Genomic DNA, 23,286 nt, shown 5'->3' with positions numbered 1-23,286 from the left:
AGCCAGGGCTGCCATGTCAGTTGGACAGTGAATCTATTCTGAGTTTTGGATAGCTTTGGAGGAACTATGGGAAGTGTTCATCTGTTTAGGAGTTTGGGTTCATCGCCTTCACTAGTTCTTTAGTTCTTATGTTGTTATTGTTGTTTTATGCCTTCAAGTTATTTTCAACTCATAGTGACCCTAAGGCAACCCTATCACTGAGGCTGAGAGTGTGTGACTCACCCAAAGTCACTCAGTGGGTCTTCATGGTCAAGCAAGGAATCAAACCCTGATCTCCAGAGTCATAGTCCAATTCTGAAATGACACACACTGGCTCTCCAGTTCCTTAGTTCTGATTAAAACCTGGAGAAAATTATTTGCCCCATGGAATGTAACTACCAGGCATCCTTGTCCAATGTTGAAGAACTATTGTTGCTAACCAGGGATGGGCCTGAGAAGTGAAGTGGATGAGAGACCCCCTACACATACAGGTAGAAGAAGTGATGTAGATTTGAATCAACTAACTCAAATTCAAATCAGACTCAAGTTGCTTCAATAATCTGACTTGGATTCAGTTTGGCAATAAATGACGCACCAACTCAACTTGACTTGCTACTTGTATTTTTTAAAGACTGACTTGCTGGCCTAACTTTATCTATAAACATTACAAAACTGAAAATGATTTTCCTCCTTTGAACAGTAATGCTTCCATCTCACTCCTTTTGCCTACCCATCACATAAGTGGTATTTTGCCATGCAGAAAACCCCCACTTACTGTAGACCCCTGGCTCAAGCCCACTGCTTAACGTGTTTGCTGTTCCCCTTGAAGAAATACATATGGAGGAATCTTTTGCTGACTGCTTTTAGGAAAAGCTTTTGAAGACTCTTTGGATGTGCAACAGGGACAGACTACTGAATAGGCCTCATTTTTCTAAAATGCGATCTTGATTTAAAAAAACAACAACAACCAGCTTTGTGCATGGCTTCTTGACTTTCTGGTTATTGAAACTCCCCCCGCCTCCACACACATATACTCCACGCCTCTTTTTTTTTCTGCTAAAGTTGGCGCCAAGACTTAAAACTTGACTTGAAACTTGACTTGAAAGTATCTTACAAGACCTTGAGACTCGATTTGAGACTTGAAGGTAGAGGCTTGAGACTTGAGGCTTGGACTAAAAGGCTTCAATACATCACTGGCTTGGAACTATGAATCACAGCATCTTCGTTAGGCATGGCTTACACAGTGTTATTTTCCCATGTCGCCCGCTTTGATGCATAGCCCCAGACATTGATAGGAAAACATGGGGAAAGGTGCTGAACTCTATCCCCCAAGAGGTACAGAACTTGCATAGTTCCTCCAAAGCTGTCCAAAATGCAGAGTTCACTGTCCCACTGACATGGGAACCCCAGCTGCTATTGACTCATATTCTCCAACTCATTCATTAGGTTGTTCCATAATGATGTTGCTAATTGCATTTCATGTTTTTATGTTCCACAGAATGGAGGTATTGAAGACCAAGTTCACTCCTATTGGCACTTGCAACTACTACTGTTGTTCCCTTTCCTTTCTCTGCCCAGTGGGTCCCTTCACCTTCAAGCAAATGTGTGGAAGGGAGCAACAGTAGCCTGAGTGTTTCATAACAATCTTTGAAGAATCCACATAGTTTGGTTTTCAAACCTGTACAAATTTTGCGCCGTCTTCATGACAAATACAATGGTGCTTGCCATGCATCTTTAGTAGATAATGTATGTATTTTAGATACGGTGTTATTCATGTGTATTTTATCATTGTTTCTCCACTGAAGAATCTGGGAAACTGGATGGGACAGAAGTCCTGAAGATTTTGTCCAATGCTCCACAGTTTTCTAAGCTCAGAGGTAAGGATTTGAAGAGTTAGGGAAGATAAACTGGGTTTGTTTGTCTGTTTGTTTGTTTTTTCCGCCATAGAGAGCAGAACTTGGAAGCTCTGCATTGGGAGGGCAGGTGCCAAGCAACTGGGAACGTGCTGAGGTTAGTAAATTACTTCTTAATTTGTCTAAATAGACAAACTAACTGAAACAGACAGGCCAAAAAGTGCTGGTTCCAGCCGCTTCAGTGGTGCAGTGTACAGATGACATATACCCCCAACATGGCCAGAAGCCGCTGTGAGGCCACTGGCAAAAAGAGATATGATAAGCTCCTCCTTGCTGGTGGCTGGTTTGGGACAGTGGCGGCAGCCCTCTTTAAGAGCAGGCCTTCAAGTCGCCACTGTCCCAGGCTGATCAGGGCTCAATTGCAGGCAGAGCAGCCCCTGGCCACTCCAAGCCTCCCTTCTGCATCACCCCTCTATCTCAGCCACCTGTGAAAAAAGTTTTGGTTTTTGAAATAGTTTTGAATTTGGAATTCCAGATAAGGGAGATTCAGCCTATAATTCTCTGCTAAGTTTTTTATCCAATGAAGCAATGAATAATATTAGTAATTTTCTTTCTGCTGTGAGAGACTTCAAAAACTGCACAGTATTGAAGACTGTTTGTAGTTTGAGACTTATTCTACATTAAGTTTGCACATTGTATATCTGAGTACACACAAAAGCATTTTGCCTGTGCTGAAAATGCTTTTTCCTGCACAAAAATACATATAACTAGGGAAATAAATTCCAGGTCTGGCTATTTCTTGAGTGTTTTCTTGAACGTGTCTTTAAATTATGGCCTAAATCCAATTGCTAATCCTTATTAAAGTGAGCTCACTGTATCAACTGTTGAATGATAAATCTATGTTTAAGTAAATCCTGTTGATGGCTCTACTCCAGTTGTATCTAGCAACTGGATTTAAGTAAAAAGTTACTTCCAAACCTTGTAACCTGCAAAAATTTGACTGGAAATGTCTCTTTTCCTTCTCCGTGGTATTTTTCTGAATGCACTTTCTAATAAAAGACACACATGTGCCTAGATGTCTCTTGTATTTTATTTTATTGATACACTTTTAATATTTTATGTTCATAATTGTTTATACTTTCTTCGAATGTGTTGTATGTAATATTCTTGTACAAGCTGCCTTGAGTCAGATTTTTGGAAGGGAAGTAGGATATAAATCTTACAGTTAATAAATAAAAGGAACCTATCTCAGCCTTCTGGATGAGCCATGTAAAGAGCAGGCACTATCACAACACTTATGGCCAGATAATTGTGGACTCCATGCTAACCAAATTTAATAAATATATAATGGTTTTGCAGCAAGGCAATTCAAATTCTGCACCATGAAAACCTAGAATCTGCAGCCTGTCTAAATTATGCACAATGATCATGTGTTTATGAATTTGTCATTTTGTGTGATTTATTCTCCAGTTTTTACTAAGTTTGCCCAATTCTACTTTTACATGTCAAGGAGACTAGCAAATATGGTCCTGAACAGACAGGTCAAAATAAAGCTGCTTTGGGTCACTTTGGAAGTATGCTGTTTAAATGACGCACACATCTTAAGAGGCCAGAAGCTGTGCCAAAACTGCGCTCCAGTCCTTAGGACTGGAGCATGGCTTTGGCGTGGTTTCCGGCCTCTTAAGATGCATGCAATATTTAAACAGCATACCTCCAAAATGACCCAAAGCAGCTTTATTTTGGCCGGTCTGTTTGGGCCCATAATATGTCTTCTCCTAATCACTGGAAATGTTATTCATCCACTGTTTTTGAGTCTAAGATTTTGGTAGGCATTTATCCACATAGGTTTAGTAATCTTCTTGCAACCACAAGTGGGTAGAACCTTGTTTTGAAAACGGTAGAGCAGAGATTGCTGATGGACTTCATTCAGTGCCTAGTGTTACAGTCAGCACTTTATGTGTTCTCCTGTTGAATTATGATGCCCTATCCCAGAGGAACAGCTTCATTCGAGGGCAACTCATGGCAGCTACCTTTCCCTTTTCACAATTTGTGTTCTTCAGCACTTCAAAATGCCATGAAGGTTGTTGAAAACATAAAACTTGAGAAGATGTCTGTTAATGACCTGGCGAAAACTCTGGAGAATATGGGTGTGCGGTTACCTAATACAGTCTTCAATGAGCTAGTCAAAGCAGCCAAAACTGATGGTGAGTAAAACATTTTACTGATGCCTCTCCTGAGGTTTTTTTGGCCTCTCCTGTCCACTCCATTGCACAGGAACCATGCTGGTATAAAAGTGTAGCTGACGTTTACTGGGTTTGATTATTGCAATTCATTTTAACAGTTTTAATATTTGCATCCTATTTAATGGTGTTTGCTAGGGACCTTTACTATTTTTTTCATACTGGGAAGGTTAAATAAAAATGAAGTTAATAAATAAAATGAGAAAGCTTTGCCAAGGCAGGACAAATTCTGCATGAGAGAATGTTGCATACTGAGCTATGTTGTGTATGGGCGAATGAACAGATTAATTAGTGAATTTCTTTATCAAATAGACAACTACAATGCACAAATGAATAATTATTCCATTTATCTTTTGATGCTTTTTCACATAATTGTTCTCTATACATTTGGAAAATACTTGTAGAGAAAAAAGAAAGACCAAGATAGTGCCTATTACATGATTCTATACAAGAAAAACTGTATTTCAGCATTCATTCATTTAAATATCCAACACATAGATCTCATGTACTATCTTTCTCTGTCTTGTGCATTAAACAAATGTTGTTATTATCTTTACAGCAAATGGCAAAATCGATTTCAAAGACTTTTTGTTAGCACTGGGTGAAACAGAGGATTTTGCTGAATTGGAAGGTATATTCAGAAGAGTCCCTCCTTAGTCTTTGGTAAACAGACAAATAGGTCATATTGCCCTTGTTTGAGAAGATGGTATGCAGTCTAGGATATTTTTTTTTCTTAGCCTCATCTTTCCATTGCCAGCTGCTTGCCTGTCCCTTTCCAGATTCTCCTGGTCTTCTACCTCTTGTTTCTTCCCTTCCCTTTCTTTTCTCTATTTCTCTGTTGTTTCCATTGCTATATACAAGTATACCGTACAATGAAAAATGAGCTTGGAGATTATTGGGATTAGCAGCAGCACATAACTAGCAGAAGTTGAAAAGCCAAGATAGTTGTTACAATGCAGACTAGCCCCTTTCCCCATCAAATCAATCATTTAATTTTCTTAAAATTAGATTAATCAAATTCTTTTTCTAATCAAAATACAATTTCAGTGGCTTTAGGGATAGGCAACACTAGGATTAGCAAAACATGGAAGTAACGACTAGCATGGAAGTAAGGACTGTTGGTCAAATGCAACCCTTTCTCCTTCTTTTTGTGCCCCTGCTGTTGCCAAATTTGCGACCTGTTGAGCTGCCAGATTTCAGCTGCTTGGTATCAAATTGTTGCATTTGCCATTATAAGCAAGACATGAGGGGAATATGAGCTTTATTTAGAATCATAGAATTGTAGAGTTGGAAGAGACTACAAGGGTCATCCAGTCCAACCGCCTGCCATGCAGGAACTCCCAAGTAAAGCATCCCCGACAGATGGCCATCCAGACTATGAGGATGTACAGACCGGTCATTAAGAGCAGCCTGGAGTCAGGGCGGGGCGTCCACATGATGCATGCCCTGACTCTGCCCCCAGGCTGGCGTGAGGCCGTGTGCCACACTATACAGTGCGTGAAGAAAGGCGAGATTGGTGCCGTCGCATGTAGTTGCCACAGCCCTGATCTGGTGCTAAAAGGGGTGGTCCGTACAGGGACTTAAAGTGGGCCCAAGCAGAATCAAACCCCATTCAGGTGTACTGGCCTTTGTGGTAATAACAGTGTATCAGAATTAATTGTGGTTATTTGTCTTGTGTTTCTCCAGCTTTGCAATGTGCCATCACCTCCATGGATGCAACATGTGGCAGCCAACTGCAAATTAATGAACTGCATATTGCCCTGGATAATTTGGGAATTCATTTATCAAATGATGAGTTCCAGGAAGTGCTCCATGCCATTAACATGAAAGGTAAGTTTTATTGATTAAGGAGGCTGAGCATGTGTTTCAGTTTTACAAGCCCCAAATCTCCTAGGTAGTAGAGAACACTGTGGGTTTGGTCCAACTTTACTCATCGAATGGATCCATTGTAGACTCATTTTGAGTATAGTAGGCCCAAAGTATTTATTTATTTGATTTATTTATTTGATTTCTATAGTTTTTGTGGGTTTTCCAGGTCATGTTCTAGAAAGAGTTTATTCCTGACGTTTCACCAGCATTTGTGGCTGGCATCTTCAGTGAATGCTGACATGGAAGAGAGTGGGATACACACACACACACACACACACACACTGTGTGACCCTGGGTAGGGAGGAGTGATTTCCATGTTAATCTGTGCATTGTTCTGTGTTGAATGGCAAGGCCTCAGGGTGGGAGGATATGCAAAGAGGATTTGTAAGTGATCAGTGTCTTCCGGGAAAACCCCTGGCCCTGGGTGGTTTCATTTACATTTTGCTGGGTCTTGAATTTTGTGTTTTTCAGTACTAGTAGCCTGGGGAGTAATGGGGTGTGTGTGTGTGTGTGTGTTCTTTGTCTTCAAGTCATTTTCAACTTATGACAACCCTAAGGCAAACCTATCACAGGGTTTTCTTGACAAGTTCCTCTGCGGCTAAGAGACTATGGCCTGTTACAGACTGCCAAAATAAAGCTGCTTCGGGTCTCTTTGGAGGTATGCTATTTAAATTATGCATGCACCCTAAGAATCCGGAAGCTGCACCAAAGCTGCACTCCAGTGCTTAGGAATGGAATGTGGCTTTGGCGCAACCTCCGGACTCTTAGGACCCATGCATCATTTAAATAGCATACCTCCAAAGAGACCCGAAGCAGCTTTATTTTGGCAGTCTGTAACAGGCCCATGACTCGCCCAAGGTTACCCTGTGGGTTTCCATGGCCAAGCAGGGATTTGAGCCTTGTTCTCTCAGTGTCCTAGTCTAATGCTCAAACCACAACACCATGCTACATAGTGGATAGATAGGTACGGGCAGGGAATTGATTTCCCCTTCAGAGTGAGGATAAGAAGCATTTCCATCATTCTGGTTTGGTTTTGATATGTCATCCCTAGTGAAACAAATGGATTAACATGGAATCATGGCATCCATTGCTGGCTGTCAGCAAGAGAAGGAATCTTCACCAAGCTGTTGCTAAAGTAAGAGATGAACAGGACAGAATCATTGAGGAGAACAGGAAGATGGTTATCAGGGGACAGTTCAGACACTGATATTTTTCCTCCTCCATTTCCCTTTCTTACACAATTTTTTTTACTAAGTCTTAGTATGTCTTCTAATAATTTCTTTATTCTTAGAAGCAGTTCTAGATTATGTTTTTCATAAAATTACTCTAAAAATACTTTTTGGAATTTGTGGACTGGCAAGGGGAGAGCATCCTGTCTTTCCAGTATTCAGCCGGGTCTAACAAAAGCCAAGCAGCTCAAAGTTAGCAATAAGGTACATGAGATAAGCAGCAGGCAAGTCAAAACTACAATTATGCAGTGACTAGAAAGCTGGGGTAGAGATGTTGACTTGCCCATGACCTTGCAATGAATCTGGGCCATCTGCCTAGTATGATGTGTAAATAGGGTCATCTTCTCTGTTCAAGGTAAATAGGGTCATGGTAAAGAGATTAAGAATTCTGTTCATCATAAGAAGGAAACTACTGTAGTCTGAGGAAGAAACCAGTAAATGTGATCTTGGCATTCTTTGTATGCTTCATGAAAGAGATCAAGAGGCCAGCTTCCATATGTGTCTAAAGTATAATCTCTTGCCCAGGGGCTTGCTAATGATGCCATTCTTCTTTCTAATTTTTCCTGCGTCATATCTTCTTTACAGCTGATGGGACTGTAAATCTGAAGGACTTTCTGGTGACTCTTTCCAAGATGAAGCGCTTCACAGACTCAGAGTGTAAGGTTTCAACAAGAAGCACATACTGTAGGGCAAAACCCCTGTTTGGCTTTGGAGTGTACGTAGAGGGTGGCTGTTGGATATTTTGGGACCACACATGTGTCTGCATATGTACACATACACAAATACAATTTTTACCAATATAGACATTTTTCTATCCAACATGCACAGCACATCTCAATTAATGTACACATAGGACATTATCACACCACTGACAATCATGCTCCTGGAATGACTTTTACACCTGGGGCATTGCGGGATTGCCAGATCATTCACAGGTATCCCCTGTGAATGAAAAGGGATGCCTGGAGGATGGGGCAGCTATGGGTGGGAGGCAACATCATATAATCAGTATGGCCAAAGCTGCTTCCTTTTCACAGAAACTGTGGTTTAAAAGCCATGTGTGATAATCTCTCAAATGTTGCTCTACTGCAGCTGTTTCAGGTACACAAAGCACAGTTCGGTTCAATGCATGCTGTAGCACAGCAACTGACGGACATATAAAATACAGCTGTATTTAAGGAGTCTGATTATTATAATTTCAATATTTCTAAATGGTTGTTATCTCCAGATACTGACTGGAGATTCAAGTTGGAATTAGGCTTGGCAATTACAATTATTTTTGCCAAAAATATTTTGAAAATGGAGTTAGTTAATTCTGTGTCCAAACAGGACTGATCAAATATGCCAAGAGGCTTCAGTCCCTCCCATTGTGTTCCTAACCCTTTTTCAATGCCTTCTGAGCTTAAAGTTGTGGTGTTGCTACTACTGTTGTAGTGACAGATATGTATCCCTAGGAGGACATGTTTCCAGGACGTCTGACACCTACTTCAAGCATGCCAGCTACAGGGGGGAAAGTGCCTACATTTCCAGAGGTCTTGGCTTTCTAGGTCACCCCATCACTCCCTGTTCTGAAAGTCCAGAACCCAAATAAGTTAATGTAATCTGATTTATTTTAATGAAGACCTTGCTTATGTATAAATGAAACATATATTTGATTGGTTCCACATCTACTTATGAAATGATTCATCGATTGATTGTGGTACAACGTATCAAATAGATGTTTCATCCCTGGATCAAGATGATTTGTGGCTTATGATCTTTGCTTGATCTCTTTTATGGCAGCACTTCACTCTAATGTTTGTGCCTTCTGCAAGATCAAGGGTGAAAAAGTTGATGTTGGAGAACTAGAGTCCATGTTGAATCGTCTTGGTATAGATCTGAATAAAATGGAGTTCCAGAAGGCCTTGAAAGGCACCTCTGTTGATGGTGAGTGTGACTGTTTTTTGCCCTCTAGTGCCAATAGCTCTGGGTTGGAGAAGGTACAGTCCACATGCTCCTAAATCCTTTTTGCAGTTCCCTTGAGCCCAGGTAGGACTGTGGGAGCTGATTGTAAAAGCAGAGCAATTTAAAGGAGAGAGAGAGCTGATTAAAGGAATTAGGAAGAAGACAAAACGATAGATTCCAGACCTGAAGACTACTCCCTGGAGAACAAGAGAAAAGTAAGCCTGGTATAAATTTGAGACCAGGTCAACATAAATTAGTAGCCAAGGTACAATATCTACCATAAATGGTAGACCTTTTCTCTGAAATGATCAAGCCTTTTGTGGTTCATACACAGAATTTGCAGTTCCAAAAGAAAATTGTGCTGTACAAAATTTAAGTAATGCTTAAAGACATATATACAGTACAAACTTTATGTAGAGCTATCTAGTATTGTGTACAAATGGCTGATAGCAAAGTATAAAGTAAAATAAATAGTACAGACTCCTCTAGAACCCATAGCCCTGGGTAAGCATACCAGTGGTGTACCTAGTATATTTGACACCTAGTGCAGATCATTTTTTAAACACCTCCTTCTCTATAACAAAATAAAACTTAACCCTAACATCATTAACCCTTTGCTTACCTGGAACTGAGCTCACACCCTTAGAGCTGTGTTGCTCAAGGGAATGGTTGGTTGCCATTATCTCAGGGGGCTTATAGAAAGAAAGACAGAGACTTCCTCGGTGCAAATGGAGACTTTTTGCCTTTTTACAAGCCCTCATGTGTGTTTATGGAAAGAGGTTTGTGTGAAAATGGGATATGTGAAAAATTGGATGGGGAAGTTTTAAATCTCCCCCTCTTTTTGTGTAGCATTTCTGATACTTACCAAGTTATATGCGTATCCTTATGTATACAAAAAGAGATCATAAACTGCACGTTATGCACTGAGTGGATTGTGCATTTTGTGGTGTATTGTATTTGTAGTCCAACTTTCCCCACAACTGGTACTCAAGACAGCTTATAAAATTAAAAAAGATGACAGATAGAAATGTGTGAAAAATGAGATTTCTTGAAAAATTCTGATTTCTTCACTGCAGTCAAGAAATCAGAAGAAGACTAGGGAACTTATTGCACAAGGAAAGAAAGTGGAAGTTCAGCTTAATAGTAGCTCCTCTCTGCATGGCTTACTGCATGATGTTGTAGGTTCTTCAGTTCTATTCCTGCAGGAGACAGTTGTAAAAGCAAGTGATTTTTCCAACTAGAAAAAAAGACTCACATTTACGTCTTCAGCAGGATCGACTTCCACAGGAAGAGAACTGAAGTACTACAATGTCATGCAGTAAATCACGTGGAAAGGCACTACTATCTGGCTGAACTTCCACTTTCTTTCCTCATGCCATAAGCATCCAGGACTTGGACAGTCAGCTATGAAGCAACAGCTATGAAAGAACAAGACAACATCCTGAGGTGTAATGATATTTCATTGAATACCAAATTTAGGATTGTCCATGCCATTGCATTTTCAGTGTCTGTGTATGGTTGTGATGAAAGTTGATAGGAAGAAAATCAACTCATTTGAAATACGATGCTAAAGAAGAGTCCTATAGATACCACACACTGCTAAAAAAAGAAATAAATGGGTTCTAGAACAAATCAAGCCTAAACTCTCCCTTGAAGCCAAGTTAACTAAACTGAGACTGTTGTATTTTGAACATACAATGAGAAAACATAACTCACTAGAAAAGACAATAATGCTTGGTAAGGTAGAAGGTAGTAGGAGAAGAGGGAGACTGCAATGCAGGTGGAGAGACTCAGTCAAGGTTGCAGTTAACAAAAACAAGAAGATTAAAAACTATTACACATAAAGAGATACAGGAGGTTATTATTATTAATATGTAATTTAGACTGGATGGCCTCTTGGGTTCCCCTTTCCAATCTTAAGAATGCTTGGGACTTTTTATTTTGTTTTCAGAAAATGGGAAAGTGAGTTTCAAAGAATTTCTGGTCAATGTGATGGACAATGAACGCTTCTCTGAATCCTCAGGTGAGTGGGAACTATTATGAAGTCTGCAGGTGGAAAGAAGTAAATACATAATCAAAGCCAGGAAAAATTCAAGGGTCAGAACAGTAATCAAAGATCAAGGGGTGCTGTGACAGGTGCAGTCCCTTGCAGAAGTTTTCACCCCACCTTTGACTCTTCCACGTTTAGTTGTGGTGCAACCTGAACTTAAAATGGATTTAATTGACATTATTGCTACTTGATATATGCAGAATATACAACAGTGTGAAGATGTATAGATGACCCTCTGTATCCATGGATTCTACATAATTATTTTTATTGTGGCATAAAGATTGTGTGAACATCAGCAAACTTTCACTAGTTGGATGCATAAGTACAGTATTTACTACTTTTGCTGCGACACATATAATAAACTGTGGTAGGTGTCTTTGCATGCTAGAGAGATATAGTGCTGCTGTTCAGGGGGATTCACTAGAGAAATTCTAAGTACTTCATCACCTACAAACCTCACAATTTTGTAGGGGCAGGGGTACAAAACATAGTAGAGATTTCTGTGACTTTCCTGGTGGATGTCCATTTTAACTGCCATTGTTCCATCCTATAGAGTCTTAGGTTTTGCAATTTGGGGAAACACTAATGTTGTATGGGGAGACACCAGTGTTCCACAGGATATTGCAATGGTGGTTAATGTAGAATGTAGCCTACAGTTGTGTAGCATGCATTGGCCCTAGGTACACTCCTGGTATATATGTGAAGGCATTGCAGCACAGTGAGGATCAGGCTAACTAGAACTGACCCACCCAGTGATGCAGAGAGTATAGTACCTGGGTCCTAGTGACAAATTCCCTGGTTTGAACTCATTTGTGTAACAGAGAGTGCTGTCAGAGAGGGAACATGAGGGAGACATGCCCAGGGACTTCATTCGCAGCTGGAGTGCTGAGAGGAGGATAAGTTTAAAGCCTTGTAGAGACTGTCTGCAAGACAACTATGATTAGAGAAGCTTGACAGCTATCTTTGTCTCAGAAATATTGATCCAGGTTACTAGGGGCCAGAACAGATGGGCAGGAAAACACAGCCCAATCCTGCTTTTTCCAAAAGAGGGTCAGAACTCTGCTGCCCACATGGCCCACTCCCAAGGCGGGTAGAATATGCATGGGCTGACCACACAGCGCAGTAATTTTTTGTTGCCACCCCACCATAAATGTGCACTGTTGCACAAATACACCACCTGCAACCTCCAAGCATCTCCCACATCCACCCAGATGCCATCCCCTTGCATGGTGACCCCTTTGATCAGCCACACAGTTGTACCTAAGATGCTTCGTTGGTACAGGGCATGGGTGTGTGAGTGATACATTGGCAAAGCACAATTATGGATCCCCTCATACATGCCCATTCACACACCCCCTTCACCTCATGCCCGACTGTTGCACTGTCTGGTTTGTGTATGTTGTATTTACATCCACACTTCAATGGCTTGACTTTGCTTTGCTTTGCTTTGCCACAGCCCCACACTTGTGTTGGGGCATGTATATGCAGCAGCGAAGATGCACACGTTCTGAGTTAGATTATCCTGGCTTCTTTTTACTCTGTTTTTTAGCCCCAGAATGCAGCTTTGGTCCAGTCGCTTTCGAGGCATGCATCATATAAACACCCTGCCTTCAAAGTGGCTGGAAACTGCTTTATATTTACCTGTCTGTTTCACCACTTTGATAGGGACAAAATTAAAGTGAAGTTTGCAAGGGTTTCAAAGTCTTTAATTTCCCACATTCCCACCGATATTGTATTTGATTTATAGTCCCCTTTTCCTCAGAACTGAGACTCAGGGCACCTATTAGAAAAACCTACAAAATCCCCTGCCAATCTTACATATGACCCTCAGGGCTGTGGTGTAGACAATGATATGTGACGAATAATTTTCAGAATGGAAAAGAACTTGGGTTTACTTCTGAAAATCTCGTTCAAGTATATACTGTTTATTGATTTCCCACTGGAAATCACCTCCTAGCAGTTCTTTGCCCCGAACGTGCTGTTTGCAGTAAACAACACCATAATCTTAATCCAGATGGGAATCCAGAGTCCTGCTATGTATGTCACAAAACAGAGGGACCAGCATTAAGGATTCCCCACTTTAAAACCTGGTTTATATAACATGACACTTGGCCCTGAAAGTAGCCAGCTTATTTTTATTTCTTGTGTACCAAGACATTTACCCATAATTGAGTTTTTTGACTCCAACTTCTAGACTCCATATTATTATCCTGGGAAATACTGTGTTTATTTATGGTATTTATTTATGATGCCCCATAACCCAGATTCTCTGAGTGATGTACCCTCTCTCAAATCCTTTGAATAAGGTATCTGCAATAAAATACAAATGCAATGGGAAAACAAAAAGTAGATCTGTCTCACTCCTAGTTTTCTATTTGTCATGAATACTCTTTTTCAGAGTCTCTACCCCTAGCCATATCATACTTGTGCTGTTCTCCACAAACATGCTGAAAAAATATCCAACAGGACCTGGGTTCAGAATCACAATGTATCAGGTGCTTGCAGCAGATTTATGTGCAAATTAAATTAAAAACTGACATGCTTGTCTCTTAGAATAACTTTTTGCTCTCATTTTTACAGCTCTTCATAATGTCTACAGTCTCATCAACATCGTAGATAATGATAAAGTTGAGGTTTCTCAGATGAAAGATGTGCTGGATGCCATTGGCGTCACATTATCCAAGAAGGAAATGAAGGAGGTGCAAAAGAACATACCTGTGGACAGTAAGAAATTTATATAGATAAGTAGATGACAGACAGATACACATACATGTAGAGAAAGAGAGAGAGATTGGAAGAGAACTGATTTGAATGGGTTGAGATTCCACATGATGCAACCCTGACTCCATCCTTGATCACTGTTAATGATCATTTAGTTTCAACTGTTTGGAAAGATGGTTGCTTATCAGTTTCAGTTGCCCTTTAGAGATCATCCCTATCATCCACTATATAAATTAAAAAAGAAGTGGAATGTCCCCAGACTCCCCATTAATTTCAGGTATACCACATAACCAATGTATTATATCAGACCAATCCACCATCATCTCCAAATTTGGTAAAATCTCAACAGCTGTTTACCCATGCAGTGTTAACAAACAGACAGAAAGGTAATTTTATTTAGATGGATAGATGCACACACCAGTGTGAGGGCTAGGCTAGAACCCTTATGCTTGCTGCACACAGGACTGATTTTAATGTAGAAGACCATTCAGAAGTATTAAAAAACACATCTTGAAGTGGTACACTGCAATGGTTCTACCCAGCATTCATACTAGAGGCTCTGGTGTCTTAGAAAATTATAATCCCCATTATCCTTAGTGCTTGGGACACTTGGTACCCAGAGATTCATGGTGGTTTCAGCATTGAAGTTACTAGCACAGTAGGAACTAGAGGCTTCTAAAAGATGCCTTGAGCAAGACCTCCTTGTCACTGCCACTGCCCAGCAGATAAATGAATAAGAGGGCCTGGCTGAACATAATTTCAAATGATGCAGATTGGAGTTTGCTCATCACAAATTCATCAGGTTTGACTGGATCTAGATCTCAAAGTGAGTTTGCACAATGAGTAGGATTTGAACCTTAGCATGAGTCCACATGAAACAATACATGGGGTGTAAGATCTGCATGTGCCCCACTTCCAAACTTTTAATCTAAAGTTCTCAACCATTTTAGTATTTTTGTATTTATTGATGTGGTATTGGCTGCAAACCCAAACTGTATTTTGGGAGTTCTTTTTCATTTTGCTTTGCCCTGCTTTGCATTTCAGGTGCTGGGAAGGTGACTCTGAAGGATTTCATGAACATTTTACCCCACACAAGGCAATTCTCCACAGCTGTAGGCAAGTACAACACTTATCACTACTTTCATGTCAGAGGGCCATGACATGCTTTGCTTCAAATCTTGCCTTCAGATGCTTCATTCTATTTGTGCAGAGATGGAAGAAGCCATGAAAACAATGAACAGCATCAAACAAGACAAGGCAAACATTGAAGACCTGGAGTCCATCACACGCAGAATGGATCTCCATTTGTCTCCAGATGAAATTCAACAGGCGTTGAAGTATGTCTCTAAGAATGGTAAGGCTTCTCAACAGACTTGACCTCGGGATTTACCATATGCCCAATGTATGAAAATTTGATCAGGGTATTAAAGATATTACTTGAGAAGAAACCTGTCAGTTTGCCCACCCAAAGCTGATTAAACAGTGTAAGCCAATTTTAATTTGAGGGTCCAGCCAAATTCACCTTCAGTATTTTCAGTACTGCTTTGCTTCTGATAGGTATATAAACAGTATCCACAAGCTTTACTGTTCTCATTGAGAATGGGTGTCGAAGCACATCTTTATATGTTGCTCTTCTGTGAGAGCAATCAGTAATCAGTTAAAATACTCTTCTGTTGTTTGAAATCTGTGCAGTGTTTTTTGTCTCTTTGCTTTTAATTCAAAGTAGATTAACTAATCTATTTATTTGCAGAGGATGACACAATAAGTGTGAAAGATTTCATGTTTGGCTTGACCAATACCCAACGCTTTTCCAAAAATGAAAGTAAGTGAAAACAGATCTGTGGATCATCTTGCTTCATATGGATCACAACATGGAAAAATTATTTTCAGGGGCCTAAATCCTTTGGCTCCATGTTCCACTGGAATGAGACTAATTGAATTATGCTTCAGGGCTCAACGAGGTTTCCCAACAAGTTGTAAGAGTCTAGCAGCAGCTGGCCCTGATGCTGTGGTGATGGTAAATCCACTCTGGGTTTGGAAAATAGCTTTAAAAGAGCTATCCAAGGTGCTAAACTTATCCCAGGGAGTTCAGCAACCTGGATAGCACCTTTAAGACTTACAAGAAAACTTGGACCACCACCCCAACATCACCACTGACATGGGAGCTACAAGACACCAACAATGTGCTGGACTAGATGAACTTTTGACCTGATTTTCTTATGTTCTTGCCATGAATGTTTTGGATATTGTGAAAACCTGACATTTTAGCCAGCCTTTTGCTGACTAATTACTGTAATCCTCTTCGTCAGATTCTAAAAAATTGGCATTTTGATCCATTTTCTCCCTTTCTGTCAAGGAGCCCAAAGTGATACGGTTGCTGTGGAGGATGTCAGTTCCCTTTTGTCCAGCATGGGGATCCAGTTAACCAAAGAGCAACTTGAAGATTCTTTGAAGCATGTGAAGGTGGACGGTATGTGTACTTGGGGAGGATAAATGTTCCTATTTAATTCTCTACTGTCTTAGGGCCTACCCAAACTATTTCAAAAAAGTGAGAGTTCTTACCACAGAAACTCTTACTTATTACTATCTAGGACATCCTAGAAAAGCATTTTCAATTCACATGGAACTTTAACAGCCATCAGAGCGGGGAGAGGGGATGAAGGAAGCTGGATATACAATTTGGCCAATAAATGTTTCATTTTTATAATGCTATAGACAATTGGTCAGTCATAAATCTCTTCTTTGTTTTTGCTCACTGTTGGCTCTGGAGAGCTGGATGGGCATGCCTTCTTTTTAATTATTTCCAAAGGTCTAGCCTAAAGGCCTTGTACTCTCCCTCCCATCTAGAGCAATCCCTTTCAATTGAAACAAGGTGTGTGTGTGTGTGTGTGTGTGTGTGTTGCCTTCAGATCGCCTGTTGAGATATGGCAACCTCATAGGCCAAGCAACATCAGAGTGTGATCAAAATGGCAAGCCTGAGAGTGGGAAAGAATAGAGAAGTGAAGGCAAAGAGAGAATAAACCAGGGAACTTTAACTACATCTTTCTGCTTCTTTTGCCCCCGGAAGCACATGGTTACCTCTGCAACCCTGGCTGCATATTTTCCAAGCAACCTTGCCTGAGGCTGATAGGAGCTGCAGATGCTAGAAATTACTTTAATGCAGAAAAGAAGCTACTTCAGCAATGAACCAAGCTTAATGATGCCTTGGTGCAGAGGGTTCAATGATCCCCTTAAGTATACTTCCTAGTGAAGAATAAATTGGGCAGCATTCTGATTCGAGCCTGGAATTCTGCCACAAATCACTAGGTTTCTCCCAATATTTCTTCACATATGTAGCCATTTTCACAGAAGCTGGAGGTAGGGTTGCCATAAGTCTGGACCTCCAAACCGGGGCAAATGTAGGACAAAATTTTCAAATGGAGGGCACATTTTTTAAAAATGGAGGACACGAAAAAATTTGATGGTTTTAAAAAAATGTTAATATTAATACATGTTTCTTAGGCATGATCAAAATGGAGGACATTTGGGCATTATTCCTAGACAGATGGCAGAAATGTACTTTCCCTTTCTGGCCACCCCCCTTCCCCCCATTCCAAACAGCACATTTGGGCATTGAACATGGCTTTACTTAACATGGCAATCTCTTGCATATTTCAGAGGCTTATTCCATAACCAAACTCTTTGGGTTTCATACTGAATATGTCAAGGTGGTTTAACAAGAAGTGGATTTGTCCTCGGATTCAACTGTACTTCTCAGAAGTGTGTACTTGGTCAAGGGACTTTGGTTTTTTTTTCACTGTGCATGAGTTTGTAAAAATCAGAGCAACTTACATTGGTCGTGCCTCAGGAGCTGGCTCATATCATCATCATCACTATCCTCTTCCTCCTCCTCCTCCTCTTCTTCCTTGTCCTTCCTCCCTCCTTCCTTCCTCCCCCTTCCTCCTTCCTCCCTCCTCCTTTTTTCCTCCCTCCTTCCTCCTTCCTTCCTCCCTTCTCCTCCTCCCTTCCTTCTTCTCTCCTTCCTTCCTCCTTCTTTCCTCCCTCCCTCCTTCCTTCCTCCCTCCTCCTCCTCCCTTTCTTCTTCCCTCCTTCCTCCTTCCTTCCTCCCTCCTTCTCCTCCCTTCCTTCTTCTCTCCTTCCTCTCTTCCTCCCCTTTCCTCCTTCTTCTTTCCTCCCTCCTTCCTTCCTTCCTCCCTCCTCCTCCTCACTTCCTCCCTCCTTCCTTCCTCCCTCCTCCTCCTCTTTTCCTTCCTCCCTCCTTCCTCCTTCCTCCCTCCTCCTCCTCTGCCTCCCAGCCCAGGCCCAAGCAGAGGAGGAGGTGGGTGGCTGCCTTGGCGCGCTCTCCCCACGCCCGTGCACCAAGGCAGGAGGCAGGCAGCCAGCCACCTCCACCTCAGCCTCCTCCTCTGCCTCCGCCTCCCGGGCCCAAGGAAGTGCCCAGCGCGGAGGTGCGCCAGGCGGAGGAGGCGGTGGGTGGCTGCCTGCCAGTGCCTTGGCGCGCGCGCGCACAGGGAGCCCCAAGCCAGGCAGGCACCTCTGCCTCCTCCTCCGCTTGGGCCTGGGCTGGGAGGCAGAGGAGGAGCAGGAAGGAAGGAGGAAGGAGGGAGAAATGAAGGGAGGCTTGGAACGGAGGAGGAGGAGAAGGAGGTGTGCCTCCTGCGTACGCCTGCGCCCCCTCCCCACCTCCCTCCCCCGCGCACCGCCTCCTCCTTCGCTTCCGAACGGAGGAGGAGGAGGAGGAGGAGGAGGAGGAGGAGGAGGAGGGTGGCGCAGCCACGCGGGGAGGCAGGGGAAGGTGGGTTGGCACCGCATGAGCCCCAGGGGCTGGGGGCCAAACTGGACCGGGACCGGGAGGGGGCCCCCAAAAGCGGGTTTGTCACGGGGGCCGCCGGGTTATGGCATCCCTAGCTGGAGGGCTTTGGGTTAATGTTTTCCACTGCCTTAAAAATCTAAGCCTGTTATTGACTATTCCTCCCTCACTGCATACATTCATGTGCACACACAAATACAAACACATTTATAGGGGTTAGTAAGCTGTTTTCACTCAGACTGGGCTTCAGCTAAATATGGAGAAGCAGTATCAGTGAAACTGCATCAATAGCTTATGGGTTTTAATAACAGGGTTATAACAGATAATTAAATATACTACTTTTTCTGCTTGTATAAATTTTATAGTTTTGATTTTTAAATTTTCTCTCACAAGCATTCCTATTCTAAATACTTTCTGCACTGTAGACTGCCCAACTCTCTCCCTCCCTCTCCACTCTCATATATCAGTGTTTTGCCTCTACAGAAAATGGGAAAGTGAACATTGCTGAACTATTGAAAAGTGTGGAGATGACTCAATCCGAAGCTGACAGTAAGTGGGTTTTATTTGATGGGTTATAAAAATGTGTTCAGGCAAATCTGCAGATTTTGGTGAAAGTACTTGTCCCTGGAGGGCTAATACCAGAGGAAGGTGTTATATAAGGAAAAGCAAACTTACTTGAGAAACAAATGTGATAAATGGCACGCAGCACAATTGGGATTGTGTGTATGCCATGGTATGTGCATGACCAGATTTCTGTCAGGGCACTATGCTAGGCTAAGAATAGATGGATAGCACATCTCAGAGGTTGCAGAAGTACAATCCCTAGGATAGCCAGTAATTTCACAAGCACATATACACTAATCTCTGTTATTTTTTTAATTCCTGGGTGTGGAGCTAACTGGGCATTTCACAACTAGTGAGTTCGAGGACTGTTGCAGAGCTGGTTTCATAACTATGGGATCCAGTGTAACTATGTTGATGTATTTATGCTAAAAGTATATAGGATTTTGGCCCGGGAGTGCAGAATGTTATATTAGAGACAGAAATTGGATTCTTGGGAAACATTTTTTTAAAAAAAACCTACCGTTTCTAGATCATTATGGTTGTTGTGACAATGTCTATAGCTGAATAAGATTCTGGGGGGGGGATCATTGGGGGTGGGAACATTAAAGTTCTGGTGCTGCATAACTCCTTGCTCTCTTCATCTAGCAAGAGCAGAATAAAATGTTCAAAGCAATTATAATGCACAATGAATTTTGCAATATGTTTTTCCTTAGGTATAAATGTACCCAGTGTTCTACTCCTCTTGGCATGAAACACTATCTGTATAAATTCTTCATTTGGTTGATCTATTTGGCACTGAATGCACATGCAGCTCTAAGATGCATTGGGAGCTTTGTTAACCAAAGAGGGCATTTTGAAGCCCTGGGAGTATTTTCACATTTATCATTTCTTGCTTAGTGGATAAGGTACATGTCCAAGACCTGGATGCTATTCTGACCAAGATGGGCATTTACCTAATTGAAGATGAAGTCCAGAAAGCTTTGAAATATGCACATATAGATGGTGAGTCTTTTAAATACTTGCTCAAATACATCCTTGATCTAAAGGGTCTTGTTAAGGCAGATCCGTCTTAATTTTCCTTTGTGTGACTTCTTATGCTTTACCTGAGGCCCAAAACAACATACAATACCCAGGTTGCATGTTAGGCATTTTATGCTGCAGTTTCTTCTCTTCGTTCAGTCCAGATGTTGTCTTCCACTTATTGCCACTTCATGTTTCCTACTACTTCTATCATGTTTTTTCTTTATATAGAAGAGAATGATAGCTGCCAAGTATCTTTTGCCTGGCAGCATTAAGAATTCTATGTCTGGAGCCATTCTCAAGTTTGTGTAATTGTGTAAAACAATATTAATCAATATTTTTGAATCTGTAACATCTCTGCTATAACTGAATGGGAAGGAATAAGACATGATGAGGCTCTAAACTGTGTCAAGCTTAATAGTCTCATAGCCTTACCTAATCAGGTTTGTTATACTAATATTGTTTTGAAAAAAGGGCCTTTTCTTTGGCTGTCCTAGGCTCTGGAATGCCTTTGCCTGAAATGCAAGGAGCTTGAAAAAGTGTGCTGTAACATTTAATTGTACTGTTGTTTTAACTGCTTTTTAATCTTTAAATTATGTGCTTTAAATTGTTTAAATTCCTAGTAGGTTGTTAATACTTTTATTAACAATGTTGATCTTTTGAATTTTTGTCTATATTGTGTCTATTTTCATTTCTAAATTGCCTTGAATCCCAGTTTTAAGGGAAAGGCAGGATATAAATGATGACCCTTCTCCTCTGTTTCTTCTTCTCCTCTTTTGGGTGTTTAAAGATCCCTCATAATATGAACTCTTAATCTTTAGTTTACTTAGAAATTTGCAGTGTCAGATTTGTGCATAGGCTATCATGCCAGTCTGTATTGGATTTTTATCACTTCTGCAGGTTCTGTTCAATTTCTAGTGTGTCCTCTTGTGGCTTAAATAAGGGTAGTCTGTTCTACTTCCCTGGTGAGTTCCTGGACTTTATCACACGGGGACCATATGTGCCACCCTCCTGTTAAAGTATTAAAGCGTCCTCATCATGCAAAAGCACACAAATGCACGAATGGATTCACACATAGCCGACAATAACGTGATCAGAGCACTTTACCAACGCAGTAAAGAGGGTAGAATGCGCATTTAGTTTTCACACAGATGTGTGACTATCCTGCTAATAGTTTGGAAATAACGACTTTCGCACATGTGCGCATGAGTAGTAATTACATCATCGGGATCCACTGTGGGGTACTGGAACCAAAACCCAGCAGATACCAAGGGCTCACTGTACTCATCCTGATCATCTTCATTATCCTCATTTTATCTATTTATGTCAATGACCTCCAATCCATCCCTGCATTTCCTGTTACATGTATAAAGGAACATAACAATACCAAAAAGAAATAATCCAGAGTATGAAATGCTGCAACCCTCTCACCAGCTGGCCATGTCTGCCCACAAAGCAGAAGTGGAGGTAAACTTGCCCCAATAAACCATGGGAAATCTGGCAATAAACTCAAAATTGATTATTAGCCTGTGAATAAATTGCAGTTAGCTTTCACACTATAGCATTCGCACAAATAAAGTGAATTCATGACTGAAGCAAAAATGAATTTACAGTATTTTCCCATGAATGTATAAATGCTGGATCATGTCTCTTTCTTAGTGAATTAATAGCAAATTGCATGCGATATCATGTGAAAACCAACCACGCAATTACGCTTACTTTGCTGAAAAAACGTGAGATCTACCCCTTTTAAACTTCCAATTTTCCCCATGTGATAAACTCCAAAGATGCAGGACAACTCTTTCCCCATCTTGTCTTCCAGAGCATGGAAGGATTAACCTCAATGACTTCATGAATGGGATGAGGAAGACGGTACAGCTAATAGTAGGCGCAGAAGGTGAGTAGGTGTCATGCTTTAATCATGACAGACTGAAAGAGAATGATTAAAATCAGTTAGTCATGGCTGTGTCTGGTAGGCTTATGGCAGCTGGGTCTGACCTTTCAGTATTTTTATTCTTGTCAGAGTTCCCAGGGAAGGTATGAAAGCTCAGGATGATGAAGTAGAATTAAGGGGGATGGCTTTCTTTGTGGCTTAAAAGCTTGTGCAATTTTCATATATATGGGGTTTCACTCCTGAGCTACCAGGCATAGTTAAACTCCATCATCTCCTAGACTTCACTCTTCCTAGTAGGTACTGCCCTATTACTATGAGTCATCTAGGGATGGGGCAAGCATTCAGGAAGAAGTGCTTGAAAAAGTAAGTGCCCCTGTTCAAATGCTTGTTCAAATGGCTGCCTCCATTTGTGAGCCAGAATCCTTTTCACTACCTGCTATAAAAAGGCAAGCAGAACTTGCTCACCTCATAAAAACAACTGCTAAACACTGCAACTTTCCTTCATGTGATTTCAGACTGGGGGGGGGGGGGGGGGTATGTCTCATTCTTCACAGTTTTTGAAAATAGGAACGGGAATGAGCTGCATAACCCAGATTACCACTACTGACAGAAAATGCATTATTGCAATCTTGTCTGCTGTACTTAGGATATTTGACACAAAATTAATATTTAATTGTTGGAACATATGATCAGCCCAAAGTTCTATTTAGTTCAGTGCATCTGAAAGTTAAGTGTAACACAGACTTGCAAATAAGCCCACAAAAGCTGACAGTACTAATGTGAGTCCTTTGTATCCTCCCACTGCAACAAACAAAAGAGTAGAATGAATGTTAGTAAAGCTTATGGTTCCCCTGGAAGTAGTTCTTTCTTGTCAGAGGCTGTAGGGCTAATAGTTATATGTAAGCCTATTGTAATATAATGTATAACCTGTGAAATATAAACGTTAGATCATTACTTTACACTGACTCTTATTACACTGACTCTTGTTAATTCATCTAAGGAAAAGTGATTGAGATAGGTGACTTGAGTTCATCCCTAGCCCAGATGGGCATCCACCTAACAGAGGAGGAAATGCAAGACGCTTTGAAACATGTAGTTTTTGACAGTGAGTAG

At 41.2% G+C, this 23,286-nt stretch overlaps 1 protein-coding gene across 1 annotated transcript in view; it reads left to right on the top strand.

Annotated features, from left to right (window-relative positions):
• LOC149309225 (uncharacterized) overlaps window positions 1–23,286 on the top strand; it is a 98,655-nt gene that overhangs the window by 43,600 nt on the left and 31,769 nt on the right. Inside the window, exons 29-44 of the mRNA XM_089532153.1 lie at window positions 1,785–1,856; window positions 3,893–4,036; window positions 4,632–4,703; window positions 5,759–5,902; window positions 7,756–7,827; window positions 8,953–9,096; window positions 11,066–11,137; window positions 13,745–13,888; window positions 14,930–15,001; window positions 15,096–15,239; window positions 15,636–15,707; window positions 16,242–16,355; window positions 19,179–19,244; window positions 20,157–20,261; window positions 22,102–22,176; window positions 23,174–23,278. Of these exons, the coding sequence (XP_089388279.1) occupies window positions 1,785–1,856; window positions 3,893–4,036; window positions 4,632–4,703; window positions 5,759–5,902; window positions 7,756–7,827; window positions 8,953–9,096; window positions 11,066–11,137; window positions 13,745–13,888; window positions 14,930–15,001; window positions 15,096–15,239; window positions 15,636–15,707; window positions 16,242–16,355; window positions 19,179–19,244; window positions 20,157–20,261; window positions 22,102–22,176; window positions 23,174–23,278 (1,617 nt within the window). The remainder of the gene's footprint in view (window positions 1–1,784; window positions 1,857–3,892; window positions 4,037–4,631; window positions 4,704–5,758; window positions 5,903–7,755; window positions 7,828–8,952; window positions 9,097–11,065; window positions 11,138–13,744; window positions 13,889–14,929; window positions 15,002–15,095; window positions 15,240–15,635; window positions 15,708–16,241; window positions 16,356–19,178; window positions 19,245–20,156; window positions 20,262–22,101; window positions 22,177–23,173; window positions 23,279–23,286) is intronic.

Source organism: Sceloporus occidentalis, unplaced genomic scaffold, assembly GCF_023333645.1.
Source record: "Sceloporus occidentalis isolate IW3139 unplaced genomic scaffold, rSceOcc1.0.p SCAF_7, whole genome shotgun sequence".
Classification (NCBI taxonomy): domain Eukaryota; kingdom Metazoa; phylum Chordata; class Lepidosauria; order Squamata; family Phrynosomatidae; genus Sceloporus; species Sceloporus occidentalis.
Note: the sequence above shows the minus strand (reverse complement) of the source record. Positions and strands in the feature narration are given on the sequence as shown.